General features: G+C 40.4%; 1 protein-coding gene across 3 annotated transcripts in view; it reads right to left on the reverse strand.

Annotated features, from left to right (window-relative positions):
* The window catches only part of LOC125771564 (uncharacterized), a 59,238-nt gene that overhangs the window by 25,298 nt on the left and 10,756 nt on the right, over positions 1-23,184 (reverse strand). The window contains exons 2-3 of one of the 3 annotated variants that reach the window (XM_049442290.1): positions 17,784-17,919; positions 16,385-16,610 (exon numbers count right to left, since the gene is read on the reverse strand). In XM_049442290.1, the coding sequence (XP_049298247.1) occupies positions 16,385-16,445 (61 nt within the window). In that variant the 5' untranslated portion in view covers positions 16,446-16,610; positions 17,784-17,919. Of the gene's footprint in view, positions 1-16,384; positions 16,611-17,783; positions 18,089-23,184 lie in introns of those variants that run through there. The other 2 variants (XM_049442288.1, XM_049442289.1) reach the window with 2 other exon arrangements.

Here is a 23,184-nt window from a genome sequence, read left to right on the forward strand (position 1 = left end):
AGAAAAATCGTTTGCCATAAATATAAATATATGTATTTTCTTTTTTCTTTTTGGAGGAAAAAAAACATGCAAGTACGCTAGAACGCGTTTCACGGATGTTTGCAAAGTGCGTGTTTGACGTTGCCAAGTAGAAATATTAAATGTACTTTGGTTCGATAGATTTTTGGCAATATTGCTTTTTTTTTCTTCTAGTTCTAGGATGTTATTTTATTTTTTAATAATTAAGTTTGTTTTTTGTATGTTAAATTTGAAAAGTAAGAAAATACTATATTTTTTCCAAAAGAAATCTCATTCACTGTTAAGAGAATGTACACATGCATCATACTGTTGGGAAGTTTATTACTCTTGCTTCATATCAAACAAACGTTCAGCGAGCTATTAAACGCTCTACGTCTCCTTAGAACAAATGAAAACGGAAACAACAAAAAAACATGTTCTGAACGTCATTAATCTTCGCTACATGCTTGTGTACGGACGGAACATATCGTTTGCTTCGTTGGCCGAAAGAAAAGCTCCAGAAACGAAAACCCTCCCCATATACGAACTGTTTTTCTAAGTGGTGATGAAGAAATGCTGCTTTATGGCGTTGAGTAGAAATGGTTTCCTGTGTATGTCATAGCACTTGGGGATGGTTGTCCGATTTTTTTGTGTGTGTGCACCCTTGCTACACTAATCAGCAAAACGGAATGGTAGCTTTGGTAGCAGAAAATTATACGCGTTTATAAATCTCCACCATGAGCCCTGGTAACGATTGGGAAGAAATGGTTTCTAGGATACAATCTATCAAATGGGAACATTTGTAGGGAACCGAGAATAGGCGTGTACAGTAAATGATTCCTTTTTGTATGGTGTGTTATTGTATGTTCTTTATCAGGAAGAAAACAAGTATAGTTTGGAAATTGCTTCTTCATCATACAGTTGTAAGTGATTTTAGCTTTAAGCTAGAGAGTTTAGACAATTTTACCGTCTTTAGTAGAATATTATTTCTTATGCTACTACTCGTTATAAGTAGATATCTTTTCAAACAAAAAAAGGTCACAAAATGGCCAAAGTCAAGGGTAAACTTGTACCAAGAAAGAATGAAAATTAATGGTTTCTTCTACATTGAGCCACATTTCGTTCGAGTCAGTTAGCCGTTATCGGTTGGCTGCTTTTTTGTTGTTGAAAGTTTTTTTTTCGCTGTTGAGACCAATAAAGCCCCATCGTGGCAGTGGGATATACCGGTTGACCCATTGGCCAACATGATTTCTTTTTTCTTCCTTTTTATTTTTATGACCATCATCGTCGCTAGCTTCAGTTACATGGTCCCGTTTGCCCGCGACACAGCGTTTCTTGCATTTTGGGCCCGAATGATGATGGCACGGGGCAAACGTTTGCTTTAGTAGCCATAAAACTAGGTTCATGGTTTTGCTAGAGATGCAGCATTGAAGGCTGCCTGCGACTGGATGCCAGGAGTCATAGTCTGTAAACGGCATGTTTATACGTGACTTGACACCAAATCGTAAGAAAGAAGATGCTTCCGATGGTAGACAGTTTTGCGAGAAGGAGTTACCAAGTTTCTGTGCATCATTTTTTTTCTTGTTTGTTGCTGGTAATGCGTTTCGGAAGTTGGAAAATGTTCCAGATTTTGATATGAGTAGCAATAGGGGGACTTTTGGTTAAGAACTACCAGGCGCCTCCATTGCGTATAGGTATAAAACACTGGGCGTCTCCATCAGTTGGAGACTGGATCGTTAATATCACATTTTTGTTTGATAACATCAAAAAATTTAGTCACTTCTGAGAGATTTATTAGCTATTATGTTAAAAAATTAAGTTTACAAAATACTTGTTTAAGTTCTAGAGTATTTTTTTTGGATACGAGAATATTTTTAAGAGTGATTTTGTATTTTGTGTTTGTGTTTGTGTTTGATTTAGTGATTTTGTGTTTTTTGTTTTGAATTTATTATTTCATTTTCTTCATTTTCTTTTATAAAATATGTTTTTGAATTAAAATAAATAAATAATAGTAAATTTTTTTTTAAATTACGATCACTTTTTGCATTGTTAAAGATTTATTTTTGAAAATTTGTATTCTTAATGAAACATTTCGAAAATTCGCTTAAAGCACAGATACACGTTATGTACACTAAACCATTGAGCTCATTCAACCATTTAAAGTCTAAAAGATATGAAGTGAAACGGAGTGGAAAGCTTCACATAAAAAAACAGTTCTCAAACCAAATAATCTCATCTTCCATTTCTACCATCTTGAAGGAACACAATCTACAAACGTGCTTGCCCAACGAGAAGAAGGTGATAATGAAATTTTATTCTGCTCACTTTTCCAATTATCGGAAAGGGAAACGCGATCGAAGTACGTTCGGATTGCTTTTCCGAAATAAAAAAGCTCAAACAAGATTCTTCACTATGGGTAGCTTCCCTCGTCAAATGACAGACGCAAGACTATCTGGCCGAATGTGCCCGTTCTCGATAAAGTAGCACAAAAGCGTAGCACCAATTCGGCCAGCAGAAGCATCATTCGTTACGGAACTGAAGCGGAAACCTTGTCATAACCGGACACGAAACGTGGCCGGAATCCGGTGACATACTTTAGCAGCGCCAGAGCCCAGTCCAGTTGGGTGACGATGAGATAAAGGTTTGCTTTTTCGCATATCCTGTGGCGGTGGCTTACGTCGCTAGCTACGAATGACCAACCGCCACCCGGCCTTGCCTGACGCAACCGTGACATGATGGATAATAAGCGTCAAAGGGAGAGTTTTAGCTGGCGGGTTTGGGTGGATGATGGGTGGGATGGATTGATCATTCTTCTGCCAGCGTAAAGAAATCGAACGGGAAAGACTTCCGGTCAGTTTGAATGGGGCGTTGAAAGAGGGGAAGAATGGCGGAAGAGGGCACAGCGTATGAAGCCAAGAAAGAATTGGAATCCAATCCGTAAAAGTGTAAGGTTTTCCGCACTGTTGGATACGTGACGAATGGGCGAAAGTATAGAACGATTCAATGTGGTTTGGGGGCAATAACAAAATAGCACAGCAGCGGCGTTAGTGATTTAGTTCTTTGTTTTGAACTTTTTTTTGTGTGGGGTATGCTCGAACCATGCCAAAGAAACATTCATTTATTGTATTGGATTGTAATATTATTTTGGTACAGTATTGTATCCGTTGCTTTCATTATTGTTTTGTTTTTGTATTGCATTTTTTATCTGTTTTTTGTGCACTACGAATGAAACATGTTGAGAAAATGTCTAGTTCAATACGATAAAGGAAATTTCAAATTTTCATTTTTAATTTAAAAATTATTATTTATCTCAAACATCGATGTTGTATTTATCGATGCTTTTGCAATTGTTGTTTTGTCCGAATTGATAATTTTTTGTTTTATTAGAATTGAATTGAAAATGTACGTATAAATTACTTTTTATTAAATAATATATTATAAACTGAAATGGTTCGTTATAGGCTTGAAAGCTCGTTTGAAAATTCCACGGATGCTATTTATGAATAGTTTCATCTTTCTACTTCATTAGAAACAATCTTTCCGCTTCATCAATATAAAGTTCCGAATAGTGATGAAAAGCCACAACTGATGGAGACGCCCAGTATTTCATACCAATAATGTAATTCAACGCAAAACTGCATTTTCATCAAACGGACCATAGCTCGTGGAAATCTTCCGTTTGCGAAACATTCAATCTCGATCGCTGGAAAAAGTTTTGCTGTGAAAAATACACACAACGTTTCTACGGAAGTGCTTCATATTGCATTCGTATGAATGTACGTATAAAAATAGATCGAACCGGGACAATACGATTTCCCGTACATGGTACTGTGAAACCTAGCAACATTTTTTTTCATCTTAAATACTTACCCACTGTTTTCCCCCATCCGTCAACAGTGATGGTGAATGTCGGGCCCATCAATCCAATGTTCAAATTCCATTCCACAAATGAACAGTGTTGCCATCAGCAATTGGTTGAAATCTATCAGCTTTTTATTATATTTTTTTTTGCCTACCAAAGTTTCAGCAAGTGTTGGCATTTGATCATTTGATGCCTATCCCCATTACCTTTTTCATCGTTTCTCGTTAGCGTCATTCCCCCGGACATTCCGCACTATCTGCATGACTTCAAAAGAAGTGACGGAAAAGGCATATAAAATCAGAAACACTCGCATGTGGCTACAGTCGTGTAAATTGCTTGTACTTTGCAACGCGAAACATGAATTCCCGTGGCTCCTTTTTATGCCCGTGATGCCACGTAGATAGTTTTGTTTTTTTTTTTTGTTCATACCGTGCCATTCTCTAGCTTTCTATGTTGCGTCGAGCTATTTTTACTACTGTTGCTACTTGCTATGTATGCCGTCCTGTTTTGTGGCAACGGAGCAGCAGCGAATTGTGTAGTAAACTGGCACTTTTTTTGTGTACTTTTTTCCAAAACCCATGATGTTAATGGTGCGATAGTTAGCTTGTTGTAGCGCAAAAAAGCGTGGTGCACACAAACAAAAAAGTGCAATCATTTTATGATGTCCATCGGTCAGACTGAAACCCATGACGACGAGTTGGTCGAGACCAAAGGTCCGGAGCTTCCTGCTGAATGTGCACACAGTGCGATAAATTCTACAACTGCTGAAGGGAGAAGGCAATTGCAGAGACGGCCACTGGTACAAAATACAAAGGTGCAGCGTAGCGCAAAACGTGGATTGAGATATGAATGGAATGCGCGCATGAAAAAAAGCAGCTAAAATCCCCTTTGAACCGAAGTAAAAATTAAATGTGAGCATAATATCATCACTCTGCTCTGCTCTGGCCCGTTTCTGCCGTCATTGTATGATTATGTGTGTGTGTGCGTGCATGTGTGATGGCGTTAAAATCCTTTCAAATGAAAAATTGACGGGAGATTGTCCAGTAACGTGTGGGCTGGTTTTATTCATCAAATAATTACGGTCGGATAAATAAAAATAAGGTAAGCAGTGTTCTCAACACGTGTGTCAGAATTGTGGTCATGTTGGAAAATTATTTTATTATAATTATAAACTTACTATTATTTAAACTTTAATAGAAATATGTATGGTATTCAACTTTTAAATATTATTTTAAAAACCTTGTACTCAATGGCATAATGTTCAACAGTGCGTAGCACAATTATCACACATGTTATTTTAAAACGAAAAAAATTAAAAGAGTTAGATGGTAATGTTATTTGCAAAGTTATAAATAAAAGAGAAATTCGAAAAATAAATTACTCCATCATGGTTTGAGAAAGGTCTTCTTCATCGAACCGAAATCAGGTTGCTTCATGTACAATAACTTAACTTCCAAGGCCGTAACTTTGATATTTCTCTTCTTATTTAAAAACTAGTTGGTATATTTTTTGTTACGTACTATATGTACAAACATAATATAAAAAATCCAGTTTTTTTGTTATCAGCAATTGCCGATGGGATATAAAAATATCCTTAAGTAATTTTATTAAACCATAACATAAACCCCTCGATAAGATAAAGTACACACAAGCAGAGTCGGAGTAGCCTGGTACGTAGGCCATCTGATACTATCGCAAATGTTTGCGGGTGCATATCAATTACGTCACGAGCGTGTTCTAGCCGAGGCAGAACGTAAGCATCATCAGTTTAGAAGAAGCTTTATGAAAATGATAGTCTGATCTTTGAACCCACCGAGCCCGGTTGGCAAAAGCCGACAAACCGACGGTGCGCCCCAGTTATGAGATATGTTAATTAACACGTTCATCACAAAAAACGATATCCATACCCCGTCTCCGTCCGGTGTGAGTATGGCACCGGAGCCGAGACGCAGATAGTGAAACTATAATTGCAAACCTGCCAAACACTGTGGCCAGTGGAACGGACCATACTGACGGCACGATTCACATAACCGTGTAGAACCGGAGCGCCGCCGACACAATGTCGGGTAATAAACGTACAATCTAATGTGACTGTTATCAGCTTTACTCATAAAATATATTTTATGAATATTGTTATTAGCTTACGGTGGTGGGTGCGCTAGTGTTGGGGAGGAGAGTTTTGTGTAGTACACAGGCCTCCCATACATAACGCTACCGATCCCAAGGCTGACACGATGGTCACCAAGCTTATCCTTTTTGCAGCCATTCTTTGTATGGAGTTGTGAAAAAGGGCATCTCCTGAGTGTCGGTACGGTATACGTTCTGAAGCCCGCTTTGGTTGGCCGGGACTCAAGTGTGAGTTTGATAAACTGAAACCACCCTCGTAGCGTCGAGTATTCACGAAAAGTTCTTTGGCGCGTTTGTTCCCGGGGTACAGCAGGCGTACAGCAACATCGTTCGAGCCTTCCTACCCGGACGAAACTCGCTCGGGGACGATTTGTTAACCAGCTAAGCAATGGATTCTTTTTTCCCATGCACTTGGCTCGTTGCATCGTTCAAGCTAACGCGAGTATGTGTGTGTGTACAAGAAAGAGAAAGAAGTACAAGAAACACGTCGTTCGCTTACAAATTTTTGTTTTTGCAGCCACTGCTGTAGTTGAGAGGCCCCTGGTGCCAACTTTGCATAGTGCTGATTTCATCGCTTAAAGGTGCAACTGGGTGAAGGTGGGTTTGCAAAAAAGGTTTGTCCTTTCGACCATTAGTGGTGCGTCGTGTTGGCAAATCATCTTTCATTTTGACCTAGTAAGTGACTCATTGTGTCGGACTCGTATGAACAATAGTTGTAGGGGAATTTGTTTAAGTGTATTCGTATTATTTATTAAGATATGAAGAGTTCAAACGACGCAGAAAATGAAAATTGTCCAAAAATAGTCTAGGCGAAAAGAAGCCATAGAAATTGGAAGTGATCAATGACCTCAGAGATCTTTCAAAGAGAGTGTTATAATTTAAATAGTTTTACAATCTGTTTTTCTTCGTTTTTCACTATTTTTATCTTTATTGTCAAGTCCAATATTGAAAGCTGCCTTCCATTTTGAAGCAATTAAATAAAATGAGCTCGTTATGAGGTCTTTTTTAGAGTTGATGGATTGAAGAATTTGAGTTGTTACCTTTGCCTGTTTACCTGGTTGTTACCTGTTTACCTGGTAACAGTGACCAAAAAGTGAACTCTAAACAAGTTAAAATTTCAAGAATATAATCCTGAAGCGGATAATATGTTTTGTCATGATGATATAAAATAATTACGCAAAGGATAACTGAACATTAGGATCAAAGCTTAAGTAAATGGATTCCATCATCCGACTAAACCGGTTCCTAATCGGATAAATAGTATTAAATCCGCACACATTATGGTGTGCCTGCTCACGAATGTTACGGCAGCAGATAAATTCATTCCAATGCAATGTAGAGCGGAATGGCTGACACGAGCTATCCTGGAACCTGGTACACGGATATATCTCTATATCTCGTAGTTTGGTGATGCAATCAGACTCCGTTTTAATCGCCTGATTTATGTACATGTATGTTGCCCGCTTTCGATATTACGTGGGGTCGCTTATCGATGTTATTAGCCCCCCGGGGGCGTTAAGCGACTCGTTTCGTATCAGCACGCGGCTCGGTAGTGATAGCAATTTTGTCGACCACTCTACAGAAGATATCGACAAAAGAAGGCATGAAGCTACGGGGGCGTTTTTGCTAAATCAGGTTGCCAACAGCACATTTGACAGGTACCATTCCTGTTGACTGGAATCCTTGACAGGTCCGTCAGGTACGGATCTTCACGGTATGGAGTGTTTCCCTACGGCAAAACTAATCACTCTAAATCAAAACACATAAGCATATCAAGGCATTGAACGGTTTCCAACCAAACGCTGCAGCTCTGGTGAATGAGATCTGGTATGGTATGAAACGGAGGTACGTTTTGGAGTGAGAAAAGAGGAATCACTGTTGTCTGGCGTTTTCTGCTTCTGCAGAATGAATGAGTTTGCATATAGCCTACAGCAGGTGGCAACCCTAAGCCGGGACAGACACTTTAGTACCCCTACCCGTACTGTGAAGCACGTTCCCGAGCTTAACAGTGCGAGGGAGCATAAGTTTATCGATACTTGCAAATCTATTAGAATCGGAAACAATCTCGGGGAATTCCGATCTTTAAATTGGTAGCTCCAGAGTGGGATTCTTACGGTGGGATGAACGGTAAACAGATAGCGTTTGAGGATATGGAGCTGTGTGGGGAGGTGTAATACACAAACGGAGGGTAACGTTCATTCAGGGAAAGTAGACGAGTAGGTTTGAAAATCTGCATACAGTTGTCTCTCTATACTGTTTGTAGCACGAGTATCTCCCTGGTGTATATGGCTGTGAATGTACGTACGGATGACAATATTTTCGCTTCGTTGGAGAAACCAAATACCACTGACTTGGGCATTGATAGCTATAGTGAAATGAAAGGCGTAGGATGTATCGAGGTGTAACGCATCAGATTGACAGCGCATTAAGTCCTTGCAAATCCATTCATCGCTCTCCAGTGCAATGGAATAGTTGCGCTACTTTGAATTGAACTTGAAGTTGAGAGAGTCGATGTTTGCTAGAACTTTGCCAATAACAAGAACTCGTTTAGTTCTTAACGGGTTCAACGTATTATACGCGTTGTGAAATCAAATCCTAGGTGTATTCGTGTAGCAATTCTAGATCCCCATGTGACATTTCAATAAAGTCTATTTAAGCTAAGGGTTGGAATCAAAAGCTACACCTTAGACGTAGAAATTCAATATTCTTGAAGGAGTAAAAGAGGGGTTAGATTAACGTGATATCTACACGTTTTTCATCCTGTTTTTCAAAAACGCATTTTAGACTTCATGCAAATCCCAAAAAACACGGCAAAAAAATTATTTAGCTCCCAAAACAAAACAACCAAATTAATTCATCAAGTTCTCGAACCTCCAAGTACGGTACAGCAAGTTTCCATGCCCCGGTTATTCCCAATTTCCGAGAGCTGATTCTCGATTTTTGGCCAGGCTCGTGCGCCGTCAATCAAACACGAAAGGGGGCCAAAAAACCCAAAAACCATGGACCAAAATCAATCAATTTTAATTAAAACATTGTTTCCTTACTGTCGCCGCCGATGTTTACCGTGTCTATCAAGTTACAGGGCCGGGTCTTTTACGTCCAGAGTGAAGTAGATCCGCAGATATCGCTTCGCTACCCCTTTTGCTTCGACCCCCCCCCGTGGGAAAGTCCTTAAACCGTAGACTATTTTCTAAGAGATGGGTAGAATTTCGCCACTTCACTACCCTGTTCCAGTCTGGCCGCAAAGCTAACCGCAAACACAATTTGCCCCCGTTTGATGACTCTTGAAGATGCCATAATCCTTCGACACTAACATGCTTTTATTAATTTCGGTAAGACGTTCGTCTTTGAAAAGCAGTTTGGGGGGGAGAAGGAGGAGGTGGTGGAAATGGGGATTTGTTTTCCATTTCTTTTCATCCCTTGCCTCTGGGGAGGCACTTTGCTGACCTTTTTTTCCCCTGGTGTTGGAGTATCCTCCGTGTTCTGTGCAATGTTTGATAGGAAATGCGGGAAAACTTTTGGCAAGTAAACCGCGAAAGGTGAATATTGTTATAGCGTTCAATCTACAGGTTCTTGATTGATTTTAAGCAGAAAAAGGCCAAGTTTCGTTTTATGAATCGGGGTAAAGTGCGCCGACAAAAAACTAGAAACAGAGCTGCGAAGATGCTATGACCGTGTGCGATCGATTGCTTTAATTTGTTTTGCAAGCAACAATGGTTCGAGCATCCTTTTTTGATGGAATTTTGCTATTTTCCATCCGTTCAGGCACGTTGACGCGGATTGGAAAGGATTTATGTACGTAGCTTAAAGTCACTGCGAACGGCAAAAACGACGCTGCTCGGTTTTGTTGGATTCTTCACCCGCGTGCGTCCAAAACCCGTTTCTAATGATGCCATAAATCAAGGCTACCACCGTCTGCGGTAGGTTTTGAAATGTAGATAACTTCTAGCATGTCTTTCCCTGGCATACTTTTTTTTTTCCTTCTTGCCATTCTATCTCTTTGTATGCTTCTGGTTCAATTCTCCGGTTCTGTCAATGGTTTTCAAACCGAACGTTGCGAACCGTACGTATTCGCACCGTTCTGCCCTCGGAGGTTGGAAGTTGGTTAGATTTGCTTTTGTTTTTCTCGTTTTGTTCTCTGTTTTTTTTTTTTTGGTTTGGTTTGGTGCAACTTCTTGGGACCAAGTGTCAAAAACGGTTTAACTAAAGAAGCTTAGCGTGAGATCAGAGAGGAAAACTGAGGATCTCGTTTGTGAATTGAGGTCAAAATTTGCATGTCGGCTATGTGTTGGAGGTAATTTGTTGGATTTATTTTCAGACGATTACAGAGTGAATGATACTAAGCGGTTGAAGGAGGTGGGCAATTGTCACAAGAGCGGGGGCAATAAAGTAAATTTCTTTTTTTTAGATTTGAAGAGCTTTAAGAATTGTTATGGAATCAATAGTAAAGATAGGTACTAAGCACTTTTATTAGAGAAAGGCATCAGTTTGCCGATATGAAACAAAACACCATAATGTGTATCTCATCTCCAAAAACAAAAGAATTTTCAGCGTACTGTGAAAGTGTATTGTTTTTTTTTTGTTTAAGACAACTGCAACTTGAACACCATTTTATTGAAAATTCTCCATGAAAACGTTATTGTGCGTTTACACTGATTTATCGCTGTTGTCACCGCAGCCCCAGTCAATACAAACGGTTGAGACCAGCTGAGCGCATTCCATCGTGGAGATAATGGTTTTCCATTGCTTTAGTTTTCTTTTTTTCCTTTCGCCAGTTTTGTACTTTCTTGCGTTTTGTAGTCGACCGACATAAACCACGACTCGCTTGTGTTCGATGATGAAACATGAAACCGTGGGGCACCAGTGACATGCCTGTTATGCCAGTGTTTGTAACATATTACACCGGGTGCCATTGTCCTTTGTTATGGTACGTTTTGCCACACACACAAACACACATACAGTGGTGCAGACGTGTGGAAGACAGCTTGTTTGACAACAATGAGTAAAATATGTGTCACTAAATTGAACCGACTCAGTGGCGGTCCGCTTCTGCTGATGAAGCGTAGGCAAAGGAGACATTTGTTTGTAAGGGATTTTGATTTTGAGAATGTGGCCACAACAGAATACAGTTCTGAAATTGCACTGCAATGCTGAACAATGAATGTAACGAATATAATACTTATTATAGCACAGCGCTCACACGTATGTCTTGATGGGATGAATGGCGTTTGTTTGTGGGAGAATTCTTCAATGCACTGTTAAATAATGCTTCTTCGAATAGTCCTACGAACGGAACCATACTGTACCAGTTAACAACAGTGGTTTAATGATTCGATTTGGCTTCACTTCACCGAACGGTTTAGAAAACTTTACCACGAATTCCAATTTCATGCCGTTGGTCGGTCGCGTGCCTCGTTGTTTGCTCGTTGGGATAAGCATAAATCAGTGCATCATTACACGAGAATGATTCCTTTCCTCGTGGGAGGATTAAGATTGAATTATTTTCCCATTTGCCTCCGGCGATAGGTTGGTGCGTTGGTCTCCAATACAATGTCTCCAATACAGATCGTCAGCCCATGGCAGATAGGTGTAATGTAGTGGAAATAAAAAGTGTTCAGTGCGATACGATAAATAAAATAACCCATCCGAAAGGGTCCCGAGAGGACAGCAAACTTCGTTTCTTTTCCTCGTGATCTTGTGCTAGGAGGTTTCTGTTGGTAAAAATCACCCAAGGATTTCAGGGTACTCGATACGTCCTGCATCACAATCCACTAAGTACGTACACGTGCCAAACATTTGTTTGACGAGGTGAAAAGAAATTAATCGTATCACTCGCAACTGTACGGACATTCGGCAGTTCGGTTCGGAATCGGTTGCGATGCGTTATGTTCTCTACTTCATCTTGCAGCCGCATCATTGGGCAAATAAAAGGAGTAAAGATTAATCGTTACATAGCTTCAACACGTACACATTTCCATTACGGAGCAGTTCCCCAAACCGTGGTACTTTCCATGCAAAAAAAGGCTCGTTATGGAAGGTTGTAAACAAGATGAGAGTAGAAAAAAAACACATCCTGCAAGGTGTACCAGAAATGATGAATGGAGCAAACGATTGGTCCGTAGTTCACGCGGTTGAGTGTGTCAACATCGGTATCAGTATGCAAGGTATCAGGACACTATGCAGATCAGCTCAACAACACCTTAACATGGATGGTGCACGGTGAAGGTGAAGAAAAAGAAAAAAACAACAAAAATCTCCAGCAAAAACAGCCAACCGAGAGGCATATCGGAACGTTCCATCGGTGGGAAATATGTTTAGTGTAGAGAAACACAAATAAAAAAAATACACAGGAACAGATGCACTTTCCTTAGGATGCTTATCGTGTCTTCACGTACACGGTGCTTACCTATTTGCACTGGATTTGATTTATGGAAATTGGATTACACTCATATTTCACAGCAGCACCGGTGAAACAACGTCATCATACCGCCGGTGCGATACGTTTTGCACCACTATCCAACTGAGAAGATAATTTTCCCCGCTTTAATGAAATAACTACTTTCCTCCACAAATGTTTTGGAAAATGGTGCGATTTTTTTTCTTTCTTTTTTGAAGTGGTTGCTGACTGGAAGCGTTGTATCTTTATCGGGTCGTGGGTATACAATGTTTCAACGCTAAGCCGCTTGTGCTACGCGTGTAATCGTCTTCTGAATTCTGGTTGCAAATGCGTTTCACGATGGGTTTTTGGGGGTCGTACCCGTGCTCCAAACCCCTCAAAACCACGACTTCCGGCAGTGTGTTGCAATTCAAACGCTACTCCAGCGCAAAACTTCAGCCCGGGAGTTGGTTCTCTGAAATCCGCGGACGTCCGGATCGCGAGCGAGCGGATATAGACGTGTGCGAGTGAATGAAAATGAGACCACCCTGTGCTTGGGTAGAAGCCACCCTCTAATCCAGATTATCATCATTATCAACGTGGTGGCGGCTCTGCAGTAACGCCAATGGTACTAGAGAGATGGTGCACAAACTTGCACCACCGGATGTGAAGAGCACGTACCCACTCGGAGTATGGTTCTACTGCGGAGCGGTTCAATGGGGGTCCATTGTGCACTCTGCCCTTCCTCATCCAGCTCTTCATCTCGCTTTTTGCTCACACCAAAAATCGCAACCTCCGGTACCAGCTTGGGCAACAGCCGGATATGACGATGGAACCCGAACAGCTCCACGGCTATGGTAGTGCAGGAAACTGGCTTCGGTCGGGACGGAACGGTGGTACCAGATAAGATTTGTTGGAATTTATCGCAGAAGGTGTTCGGTTGGAATTAAAATGAAGGTAATGGAGAGCATTAATAGAGAAGTGCAGCAACCGGAAGTCATGCTGTCAAGGTTTTGCGTTCATTTTCGCATGATTGCGTGGTTGGCGCCCGGAATCGTACCGGGTTGGTTGCGTACCCGTTGGGAGGGAGGGTGCTAAATTACTATCCGAGTTCGCGATGTTGTATGAAGATTTCCATTTGCAATACCAGCGAGCGGCATCGAACACATGATGCCGCATGCCGATGTACACTATCTGAGGTTACCGAAGCGTGATGTATGGAGTTGCAGCAAGATCAAAACCCAATGTTGAATTGTATCCTGTGTCGATGTGATCCACGTGGAGCAGGCACACTTTTTGTGGCTGGTGGATAAGCACAATAGCGTGTTTGTGGATGTGACAAATTTGATGTGAACTTTTCATTTTATATTGAAGTTGAAATTCACTACTCAATGTGCAATATGAGATATCAAGATATATGTACAACCAAAATGATGATGAAGTTTTAAATGATTTAAGTGATATTTCCATGAAATACTTCACTTAAAGATTCAATTTTTGTATTGCTTTTTTGCGAACAAAGTTCTACTATCATCCCTGTTGACTTTACGTAACCCATGAGTAGCCAAAAGTTACTAGGCTATGTTTATTGCACATCAATATCCCACTCACACCGGTGACTTGGGGACACAAACGCCAATGTGGGTGAAAATATTCAATTTTCCAAGAAGAAACTTCCAACATCCATTTGGTTGCTTTATGCCTTTACGATACCAAATCTTCGATACTCCAGACTGGGAATCGATCGAAGGATTAGCTCCTATGTGTTTCTGGGTATGTGGAATGGAGCAAGAAAAAAATATCCTCATGCTATTTATATAACATCGTTACAAGTTTACAAACTGACCGGCGACCGAAACTTTCCAAACACAAGACAATGAACCGTTCCGTCGAGCTTTTCTGCTGGTTGGTCGGGTTTTTGCACGGAGCATGCAAAGCAGGGATAAAAGGTCGTCCGATGAAAACCGATCTTCGGGAAAAAGGGAAAATTGAATGAAGTGACCTATACGTTTCAAGGAAAATTGTACGTTCGGGTGGGTCAGCCAGCCTAGGATTTGGCGAGGGAGTTAGGATATGTATTATATTTGACGGTAATATATTTATTTTTCGCATTATCGGGTGTCAATCCTTGTAATCCGTATGGGGTTTAGTGCTGTGCCATTTGATTGCTCGAGACGATTGGTTTTGCTGAATCGTATCGTTAGGCATGGTTGGGTTTAGCTTTATCTTCATTGGAGAGAAGCATTTCCATGGATTTGTGAGGATTTTAAGTTCAGATGTACTGCCGTTGTAGTCACATAATTGGAGTGGAGAAATATTTAAGAAGATGAGAACAATTTATACTAAGAATTTTTTTTTGTGTGTGTTAATATAATGTCTTTGCTGTTAACCAGCGAATTGCTTTTGTTTTGACGTATTTTATACCTAAATTCAAGTTCTAATTTATTAAATTATAGTGCTATAAAATTTTTAAGGTACCAATTTTTTTCTTATAAAAATTTCGGAACAATTTAAAAATTGTTGTGCAAGTTGTAGAAGTTTTAAAAATCACATATATCTGTTTTTAGCCGTTCGATCGGTTACAAGGTAAGACTACGAACAAAAGAAACCTAACGCTGTTGAAGTCCTCTTTCTTGGAACAGTGTGCAGGACATTCGATTACGGAGGATTCGCTATCAGTTCCAAGAACTGTCATCACTTGCTATGTAAATATTGCTTTCACAGTGCATGATGTTGGACCATTTGTGAACTGGTGTACGATAAATGTATTTATAGAGAGTTTGCAGCTTTAGTTCAGAAGGCTTTAATATTTCGTTTGCAAAGCTTCAAATATATAAAGAAAACTCTATGTACTATATTGATGAAAAAATGGTTTCGAAGAATCCGAAACAATCTCTATCGTTCAAAATGATGATCAACCTGCCCCGATCGTAGTCACATTATCCTGGTTCTTGTCGTTCTAGTGTTAAAAAAGGGAAGCATGTTCTTCAACATGCTTGAACACCAAAAACATAGTTTACTGATTGTTTTTGAATTGATTAAAATAAAGAATATTTCTTTGGATTTTGCTGTGCTGTTTATGACTATATATATTTTTTTGATATATTGTACACAATTTTACTATTATTGTGATACTTTCTTTTTATTTCAATTAGAACGGCCATATGACTTGTTATTGTGATACAGATACAGAAAGACAGATTAAGACTAAGCAAATGGCTATGACTTGGATATAAATGTAAGTTTTTATGTAAGTTTAAATGTAAGGTCATTTAAAAGAAATTTTCCATTGTCGTACAGGGATGAAAATTAATATAAGATTTTCAAAAATTTAAATTAATTAAAAAAAATTTTTTTTTTTGAGAATTTTTGTTCTTCTCCTTAATTAAAACATACAAAATACGTGATAAGACTGAAACTGAGATCTCCCCAATTTCGCAAGTCTGCAAAGTGACGCTTGCTTTTCCCCTTCTATAGATAGCAGACTCTTGAACGCAAACGAATGCGTCATCCAGTGATGGTTGAGTTACTTGTTTTAACCATCACATCAGATCCTTACCAGCCACCAGTAGGTATATATACATCTTTCGCAATGATTGCTTTCCCCAAGACGGAGTCAGAATGATCAAAGAATGCCATAATAATTTTGCATTTAATTAAAAATTGGATGATGGGAAAAGTTTACGATTGGAATTAATTCTATCGTAAGGAGGTGTGAATGGAAAGAGCCCCCTCCGAGCCGGCTGTAACAGGGGTGGGGGGGTCAAAACTTGGGTTTTGTTGGGAAATGTGATGGGGGTGTGAACCACGGCTTACAGTGCAAACTTCTCAACACCAACTTTTTTTTTCTCTTATCATGCAACGGTCTAATGCGCTCGACAAGTTTTTGCTGCGCCGTAGCCTGATTAATTGTTTTTAAATATATCGTTTCAAGGAACAGCAGAGAGAGCGAAAAAATTTATGCCTAATGAAAGTGCAATTTTTTGCAAAATGGGAAATGTTTTAAAGCTTTGTTTACTTACATTTTAACAGAAGGTAGGAAGAAACGATAAGCCAGATACGGTGACTAGCTCTCGGTATCATGACGTCATGCCTCGCGTATCCTTGGTGCTGTTTTTTTTGCTGTTTTCTTACGTTCGTACGCCTGTATGCCAACCACACATACGTAACAAGCAAATAACACTTTTAAACTACATGCACTCGCACCGATGCTGGATGTGCTGCATCATCACCGTCGGTAATGTTGACCTGTAAAATCACAGCACATAAAAAGGTTTGTACCACTCGCTTTACTTTTTTTTCTTGTTTTTACTATCCCCATTCGGTGGTGCATTGCGTTTGACCTGAATGCTTATTGATGCAATGCATTCGAACGGATGGGAAACGGTAATGAACGTTTGCTCACGGAAGCGTATAATTTTCATTTCACAAGCATTTCCCTCATGATGTACGATGGGTTTTGTGACTGTTTGTTGCACTACTTTTACCCTGGAAAAATGAACATCTTTATCGTTGGCGCCGTAGAGGGACGGATGAAATACCAAACAAACAGACGGGCGTAGTGATACCGATCGTAGTTTTCAAACGGCAGATGAGATACGAGTTTCTATGTGACCGTTTCTATGTCTACGTGGGCTACATCACAGGACGTATTGATATCTTAACACCAGTTCCTGGGTGTGTGTATGTGTGGTTTTTACCACAATTTGCAAGAAGGCAAACCAAACCCTCCGGTCAGGTTTTGTGAAGCTGGGAAAAAGCTAGCAATAATTGTTTGCATAGGACTTTTACGACTCTGCCGAAGCATAATTAGCAGGCTAGCAAGCAGACAACACAAAAAACGGGTTCAACCGGTCACCCGGCGGTCGGCGGGGGTGGAAATGGTTTACGGTCATGTCGGCGCATACAGAGATCGACCGTTATGCAAAACAGGGTTCTTCAAAGAGCCTTGCGGAGCAGAACAAAGTGGTCACCCTTTTTTTTTTGGCCTTCCTCGTCCCATTTCGGAAGGCTGCCGAATATGGGACGGCAGCGAAAAAAAAAGATAGTGATCCGATGAGTGAATGAGGGGTGTCGGTAAGTTTTATCACATCACGACTTACTGGCCGCCCTGGGGGAAGATAGCTTCTAGCAGCCGAACGAAACGCCGTTACGATGATGAGGTCAATGATGAAGCCCCGAAGTAAGTTTCGCCCCCGACTAAAACTTATCGCTTGTGTACCACTTGTGATGGGGTGAAAGGAACGCCTCCAAAAAAAAGGAAAAAGAATTCTAATTAGGCTACGATCGCTTCGACGGAGGTGGATGTTAATTAGGCTCGGAGGCTTTTGTGTGGGTGGCACGAAAGTACGATAAAGCAATTGTTCTGAACCACAGACAATCTCGATTGATCACTATCTTAGTCGTTGTGGGTTTGATTACATGGGATTGGTTTTGATCGTCCTTTGAGCAGAGTGTTGAGCGCGTCGATGATGCTATAGCTATCGGTTAAGTTGTGTTGTGGTATGGATGCTGGATGCTTTGTTCACTGTTTTCCTATCGTAACGCATGGTGCAACCTGTAACGATAAAGACAACACAAATAGGGAGTATGAGATTATTTTATTAATATTAATTACTTTCGAACTAGTTCACTAGTTCAACAAGTTCATAATTATTTCTAATAAAATTTTACTTTTACGTTTAGAAGTTTAATAAAAATGGTGTGAATTATAATATTTTTGGAAAGTAAAGAATTTCAAAAAATGATAATTTTCTTTGTAGTTCTTTGACACGTTCTATTACTTGGATAAGAGTTTTAGGTACACATTCGCCCAAATGACTTTCAACTATGGATTAAATTATTTTACAAGAAATAAATATCAAATATATTTTTTATAGCTTAAACCATTATCAAGAAGAGAATTACGTCCGAAGCCGTAATGATGAATTATAAATAAATAATTTAATCAAGAAGAGAATTTTCTAACGAGCTGGGTGTTGAGGAGTACTTTGGATTTTTAACTAGGGTCTTTTGGGATAGTTTATATGTTCACCATTAAATTGTTGGTTATTAGTAAAAACTATTGCTTATTAAAGTAGCTTATTTACATGTCGTTAAATGTCTTATAATTACTTAATAGTTCTGTCTGCAAATTATGATCAAATTTAGAATCTTATTCCTTTTTCTACCTAGTTGGTAGGTTCCACGAAGAAGGATTTATTTATGAATATTTATTAGAGTATTGTTGATCATAATTTTAAATAATATTTAGTGCTCGTGTAAAATAAACATTTGTATTTAATAGTATTTGTCATTGATTTTTAACTTTAAACTTTCAACAAAATACAGTTTAATTTGGTTAAGGGAGATTTCAATGCTTTTAAGAACATCTTTAAAAGATATTGGGCCATTTTGTAGCAATCAAAACTCTGTGCACAACAATATTTTATCTGCCTATTATCTGTAACCCTTAGGCGATGACTGAAGTTCAACGTACCAACAACATTCCATGAAACACGTTTTTGGGCAAAATGTCGAAGGTGGAAAATATTTGTTCACAGCGCTGTTTCCTGTTCCGGTGGCATTCTTCTGGTCAAAAATAATTTATAGCTATTTGCAAGCGAAAGACTGCGAGCGAAGAAGAAAAAAGAATCAGTCAAAAGAAAAAGGACGATGGAAAATTTGGTAGTGCTCTAGTAGTGCCTCCCGGTGGGCGAACACGAGAAAGCGCAACCCAAGACGTACAGACGGTAGACGTAGACAATTTGTTTTGCCCATACCACAACTCCTGCACGTCGGGGGGGCAGTAATTATTCACGCGAAGTAATTTATGTGTGATTAATTATATTTTGTGATAAACGGTCTGCCACTGGCCTCCGGCATCACTGGCCACTCTGGTGGTTTTAGACGGTGGAATAAAAAGGTGCCATTTACTCACAAATGGAATGGAAGTCACGCATACCACCTTTTTTGTGATTGTTAATTTTGTCCACCATTTCTAGCGGCCCGCGGACGTGTCTGTAAAGCAATTGATGGAGAGATGGAAAAGTCTTAGGGCGGGTTGCTTTATGAAGGAAAAGTTTTGAAAATTGACAACAAAATTAGGGTCCTGATGGAGAGAATCGAAAAGGACATGATGGCCAAATCTAAATGCTTCAAATACTAATTTCTGTAAATAGTAGTTACAATAGTAAATATACAGAATTTTGTTATCAAAAGAAATTTTGATTTTTTCTTAAATATCTTCTTTCTTCCCTTAAATAAATTAAGGAATTCGCGTTACGAAAAATAGAAATTCTTTAAATTTTTTTTTTTTTATAAAAAATTTTTATTAGCATACATATTTACATACCATTAACAAACATTGTAACATTAAGGAAAAAAAGAAAGGTTTTAAACAGGCAATGTGTATACATATATACACAACATACATTTACGGGTTGGACAGAACTACATCAAGGACGTTTATATCAATCGCATCATCATTATTGCTAATGATGTGGATGATATAATTTGCAAACAGTTTGCACACAGCCACGCGTTTACTGGCTCTTATATTTCCCAGAGCAGGAAAGCGCAGCACATTGAAGGACGGGTCGACGAGTTCAGGCACATGATGATTTACTTTTTTAAGGAGACTTCTCCAGGCTCCGTTCACTCTTGGACACATCGCGAATTTGTGCTCGAGAGTGTCCAGAGCATTACACGTCTCGCAAGAGTTAGCAAAAACCCCGTCCCATCTGCTGTAAAGCTCCCCATGAGGAACCTTTCCATTTACTAACATGTAAAGCGTGGAACGTTGTGTTGAATTCAGCTGTTTATTGTGTATGTTTCTCCAGACGTTTCTCCAGTCAACGTAGGGTGTTGTCCTCATGATTTTGGCGACTGCGAATCTCTGGATCTGTTTATTTATGATCTGTTTTGTTGAGCAGGGTTCACAAGGAACTAGCGGAATATAAGCCATCTCCTGAATCACTGCTCTTAAGCATGGGTACGTTGTCGGGATGCCCGAGAGGTTCGGTGGGTTTCCAGCACTAGAGATATGCTGGAAACCAACTTCCAAGCACTCCCTCTCTTTCACGTACCGGTTTGTTAGGAGCGCCATACATTTTGTTTGGGGTAGCTGAAGGTTCAGACCACCTTTCTTGCGTGGAAGAGCCAGTTGCTCCAGAGGAACGCGTATACCTCCGCTTCTGTAGTACAACAGGTATCCGATCAAAGTTGTGGCTCTTCTCAGATCGAAAACCCTCGGGGCACACACCGAAGCAACGTACCACAGTTTGGGGAGCAGAAACGTGTTCAGGAGAATGACCCGCTGCTGCAAATTGAGACATCTTATCCTGTGCAGTCTCACCAGCTGTCCGAATTTCGCTATCTGTACGTTCCAATTTTGGCACATGGCTTGTCGTATGTTGTTGGAAAATAATATTCCAAGCAACCGTAGTCTCTCCTCGGTTCTTAGCCATGGTACATTCCATTCGCGAGCTGGGTTGACAAGTCCAACGTCGATGGCTAACGTTTTGTCGACGTTCAGGCGAGCACCGGAGACACTGCCAAACGCCTCAAAGAGTTCTCGCACACGCTGGATTTTGTTGGAAGAGGTTGTTATCACAGAGATGTCGTCAGCATATGCGTTGACCAGATCATCCTGGTCAGAACATATGCTTTCTAATCTTGTGATAAGGGGTTGAAGATAGAGGATAAAGAGGTGCATGGATAGAGGATCCCCTTGTCGAACGGATCTGAGGATTGGGAAGGAATTGGAGAGATTTCCGTTGATCAGGATACGGGAGGAGGACTGCTCACCAATCGTTCTCAAAAGCCCCACCAGCCTCGGATTGAAACCTATCGCGAGCATGTTGCTAAACAAAAAGTCCCGATTCACACGATCAAAGGCATGGGAAAGGTCAAAGGAGACAAGCTTACCATACTTACGTTTCCTCTGCAAATCAATCAATCTCTCCTTAACGGAAAGAACAGCTTGAAAAATGTTGCGTGGTTTATTGCAACACTTTTGCGCTGCCGAAACTATCTCCCACTTCCCGACAATATGGTCGAGACGGTGTTTGACAATTCTGGACAGAAGCTTGTAATCTACGTTAAGGAGTGATATAGGTCGAAAAGCAGACATGGTAACCTCGCCTCCCCGCTTCCTCACCAGCACAATGACCCCGTCAACGAAACCCGGAGGAAACTCTCCGCGGAGAGCCTCATTTAGCACTAGCCCTAGTTCTCGACTAATAATGTCGAAAGTGCGGAGATAAAACTCTTTTGGTATTCCATCCGGACCGGGGGACCTTCGCGAAGCCGAAGATTTGATTGCATCAAGGATATCACGGGAGGTAATTTCCTTCATGCAACCATTGTTGGCTTCACAGTCCTCTGGGATGGCTCGTGAAAAGGAAAAGTTGTCTGTTTGTGTTTTATGTGTGTCTGTGTCGTAGGTTGTGTAGAGATCTTTAAAGAAGCCCTCAATGTGTTCTTTTATCTTATCAGGATCAGTTAAGGAGGACCCATCATCCATTTCTAACTTGTCGATCACGGTCCTTCTTCGTCTCCCTTCATCAAGTTGGAAGGTCGAAATGTCCTCACCACATACACGCGTTTCGTTAATGCGCGCAAAATCCTCAGAGAAACGTTTCTGAAGGAGAAGCATTTTCCCTTTGATTCGATTTATGTTGATCAATTCATTTTGGTCAACTAAATATCGCTCATAAGCAGAACTCAGTCCTCTATAAAGAAGCTCGTGATGTAAACGGAAATTTTGGTATCTTTCATTTGTTTTCCAACGGAAGAACGATTTGATTTTAGGCTTCGCATGCTCCACCCACCACTGCATCCACGAGCCGTAGTTTTTCCTCTGTCTAGTCCAAAAATTCCACTTTACTTTGAATTCCTCTAGATTTCGTTCTGTTAAAATATGTGGTCTCAGCTGCCAGTAACCGTTGCTGCGCACACGGCTCGGCTGAGCTGGAATACAAAGACGGACAGTGAGGGCCTTATGGTCCGAAAAGGCCAGTACATGCATACCAGTCGTCCTCAACTGTGCTTTTAGTGACGACGAGACGTAACAACGATCGATACGTGAACCAGAACCACTTGTGACATAAGAAAACTCAACAGAGTTACCTCTGAGAGCTTCCCAACTGTCACACATACCCATGGTGTTTACTACGTTTCGGAGAGAATGGCTGAAATTCCTCGCCCCCGTCACGTCCTTTGACTCCAACACACTGTTGAAATCGCCTGCAAGAATGACATGCTGGCATGCATTTCGCAGGTAGAACGCCAACGTTTGCTCAAAAAATTCCTCCCTCTCTCCTCTACGCTGACTCCCAGAGGGAGCGTAAACATTGCATAGTGTGGTATTATTCTCAAGCCGAAGACAGATTAAACGGGAATCTGAACTGCGTTCGACATGAGAAAATTTTAAGTGTTCACGTAAAGCGATCGCCGTACCCCTCCCCGAAACATCAACGTTGGAGACGACATTGAATCCTCGTATATACAGATCTGGAACGCATACTTCTTGAAGAAATATGACGTCAAGATCCATTGTTCGGATAAAAGTTTTGAGGGCTTCTAGTTTCGTCGAGTTAGAAATTGTATTAATATTAATAGTAGCTAGATTATAGCTACTATTAACATTATTATTTACCTCGTTGGGCTCCATCGCGACGAATCTAAGATCATCTATTGTGTGGTAGTGGTAGTGAGCCGTTTAGGAGGACGACCAGGCTTGCGCTTGGTCGCGCCCGTTAGGCTGTGTGAGGATGAAGAAGAGCCATCACTCTCGTGATCCGTCTCCGGATTTTGCTTGCGTTTGATCGCAACCTGCTCA

The sequence above is a fragment of the Anopheles funestus genome, chromosome 3RL (genome assembly GCF_943734845.2).
Source record: "Anopheles funestus chromosome 3RL, idAnoFuneDA-416_04, whole genome shotgun sequence".
In the NCBI taxonomy this organism is placed as follows: domain Eukaryota; kingdom Metazoa; phylum Arthropoda; class Insecta; order Diptera; family Culicidae; genus Anopheles; species Anopheles funestus.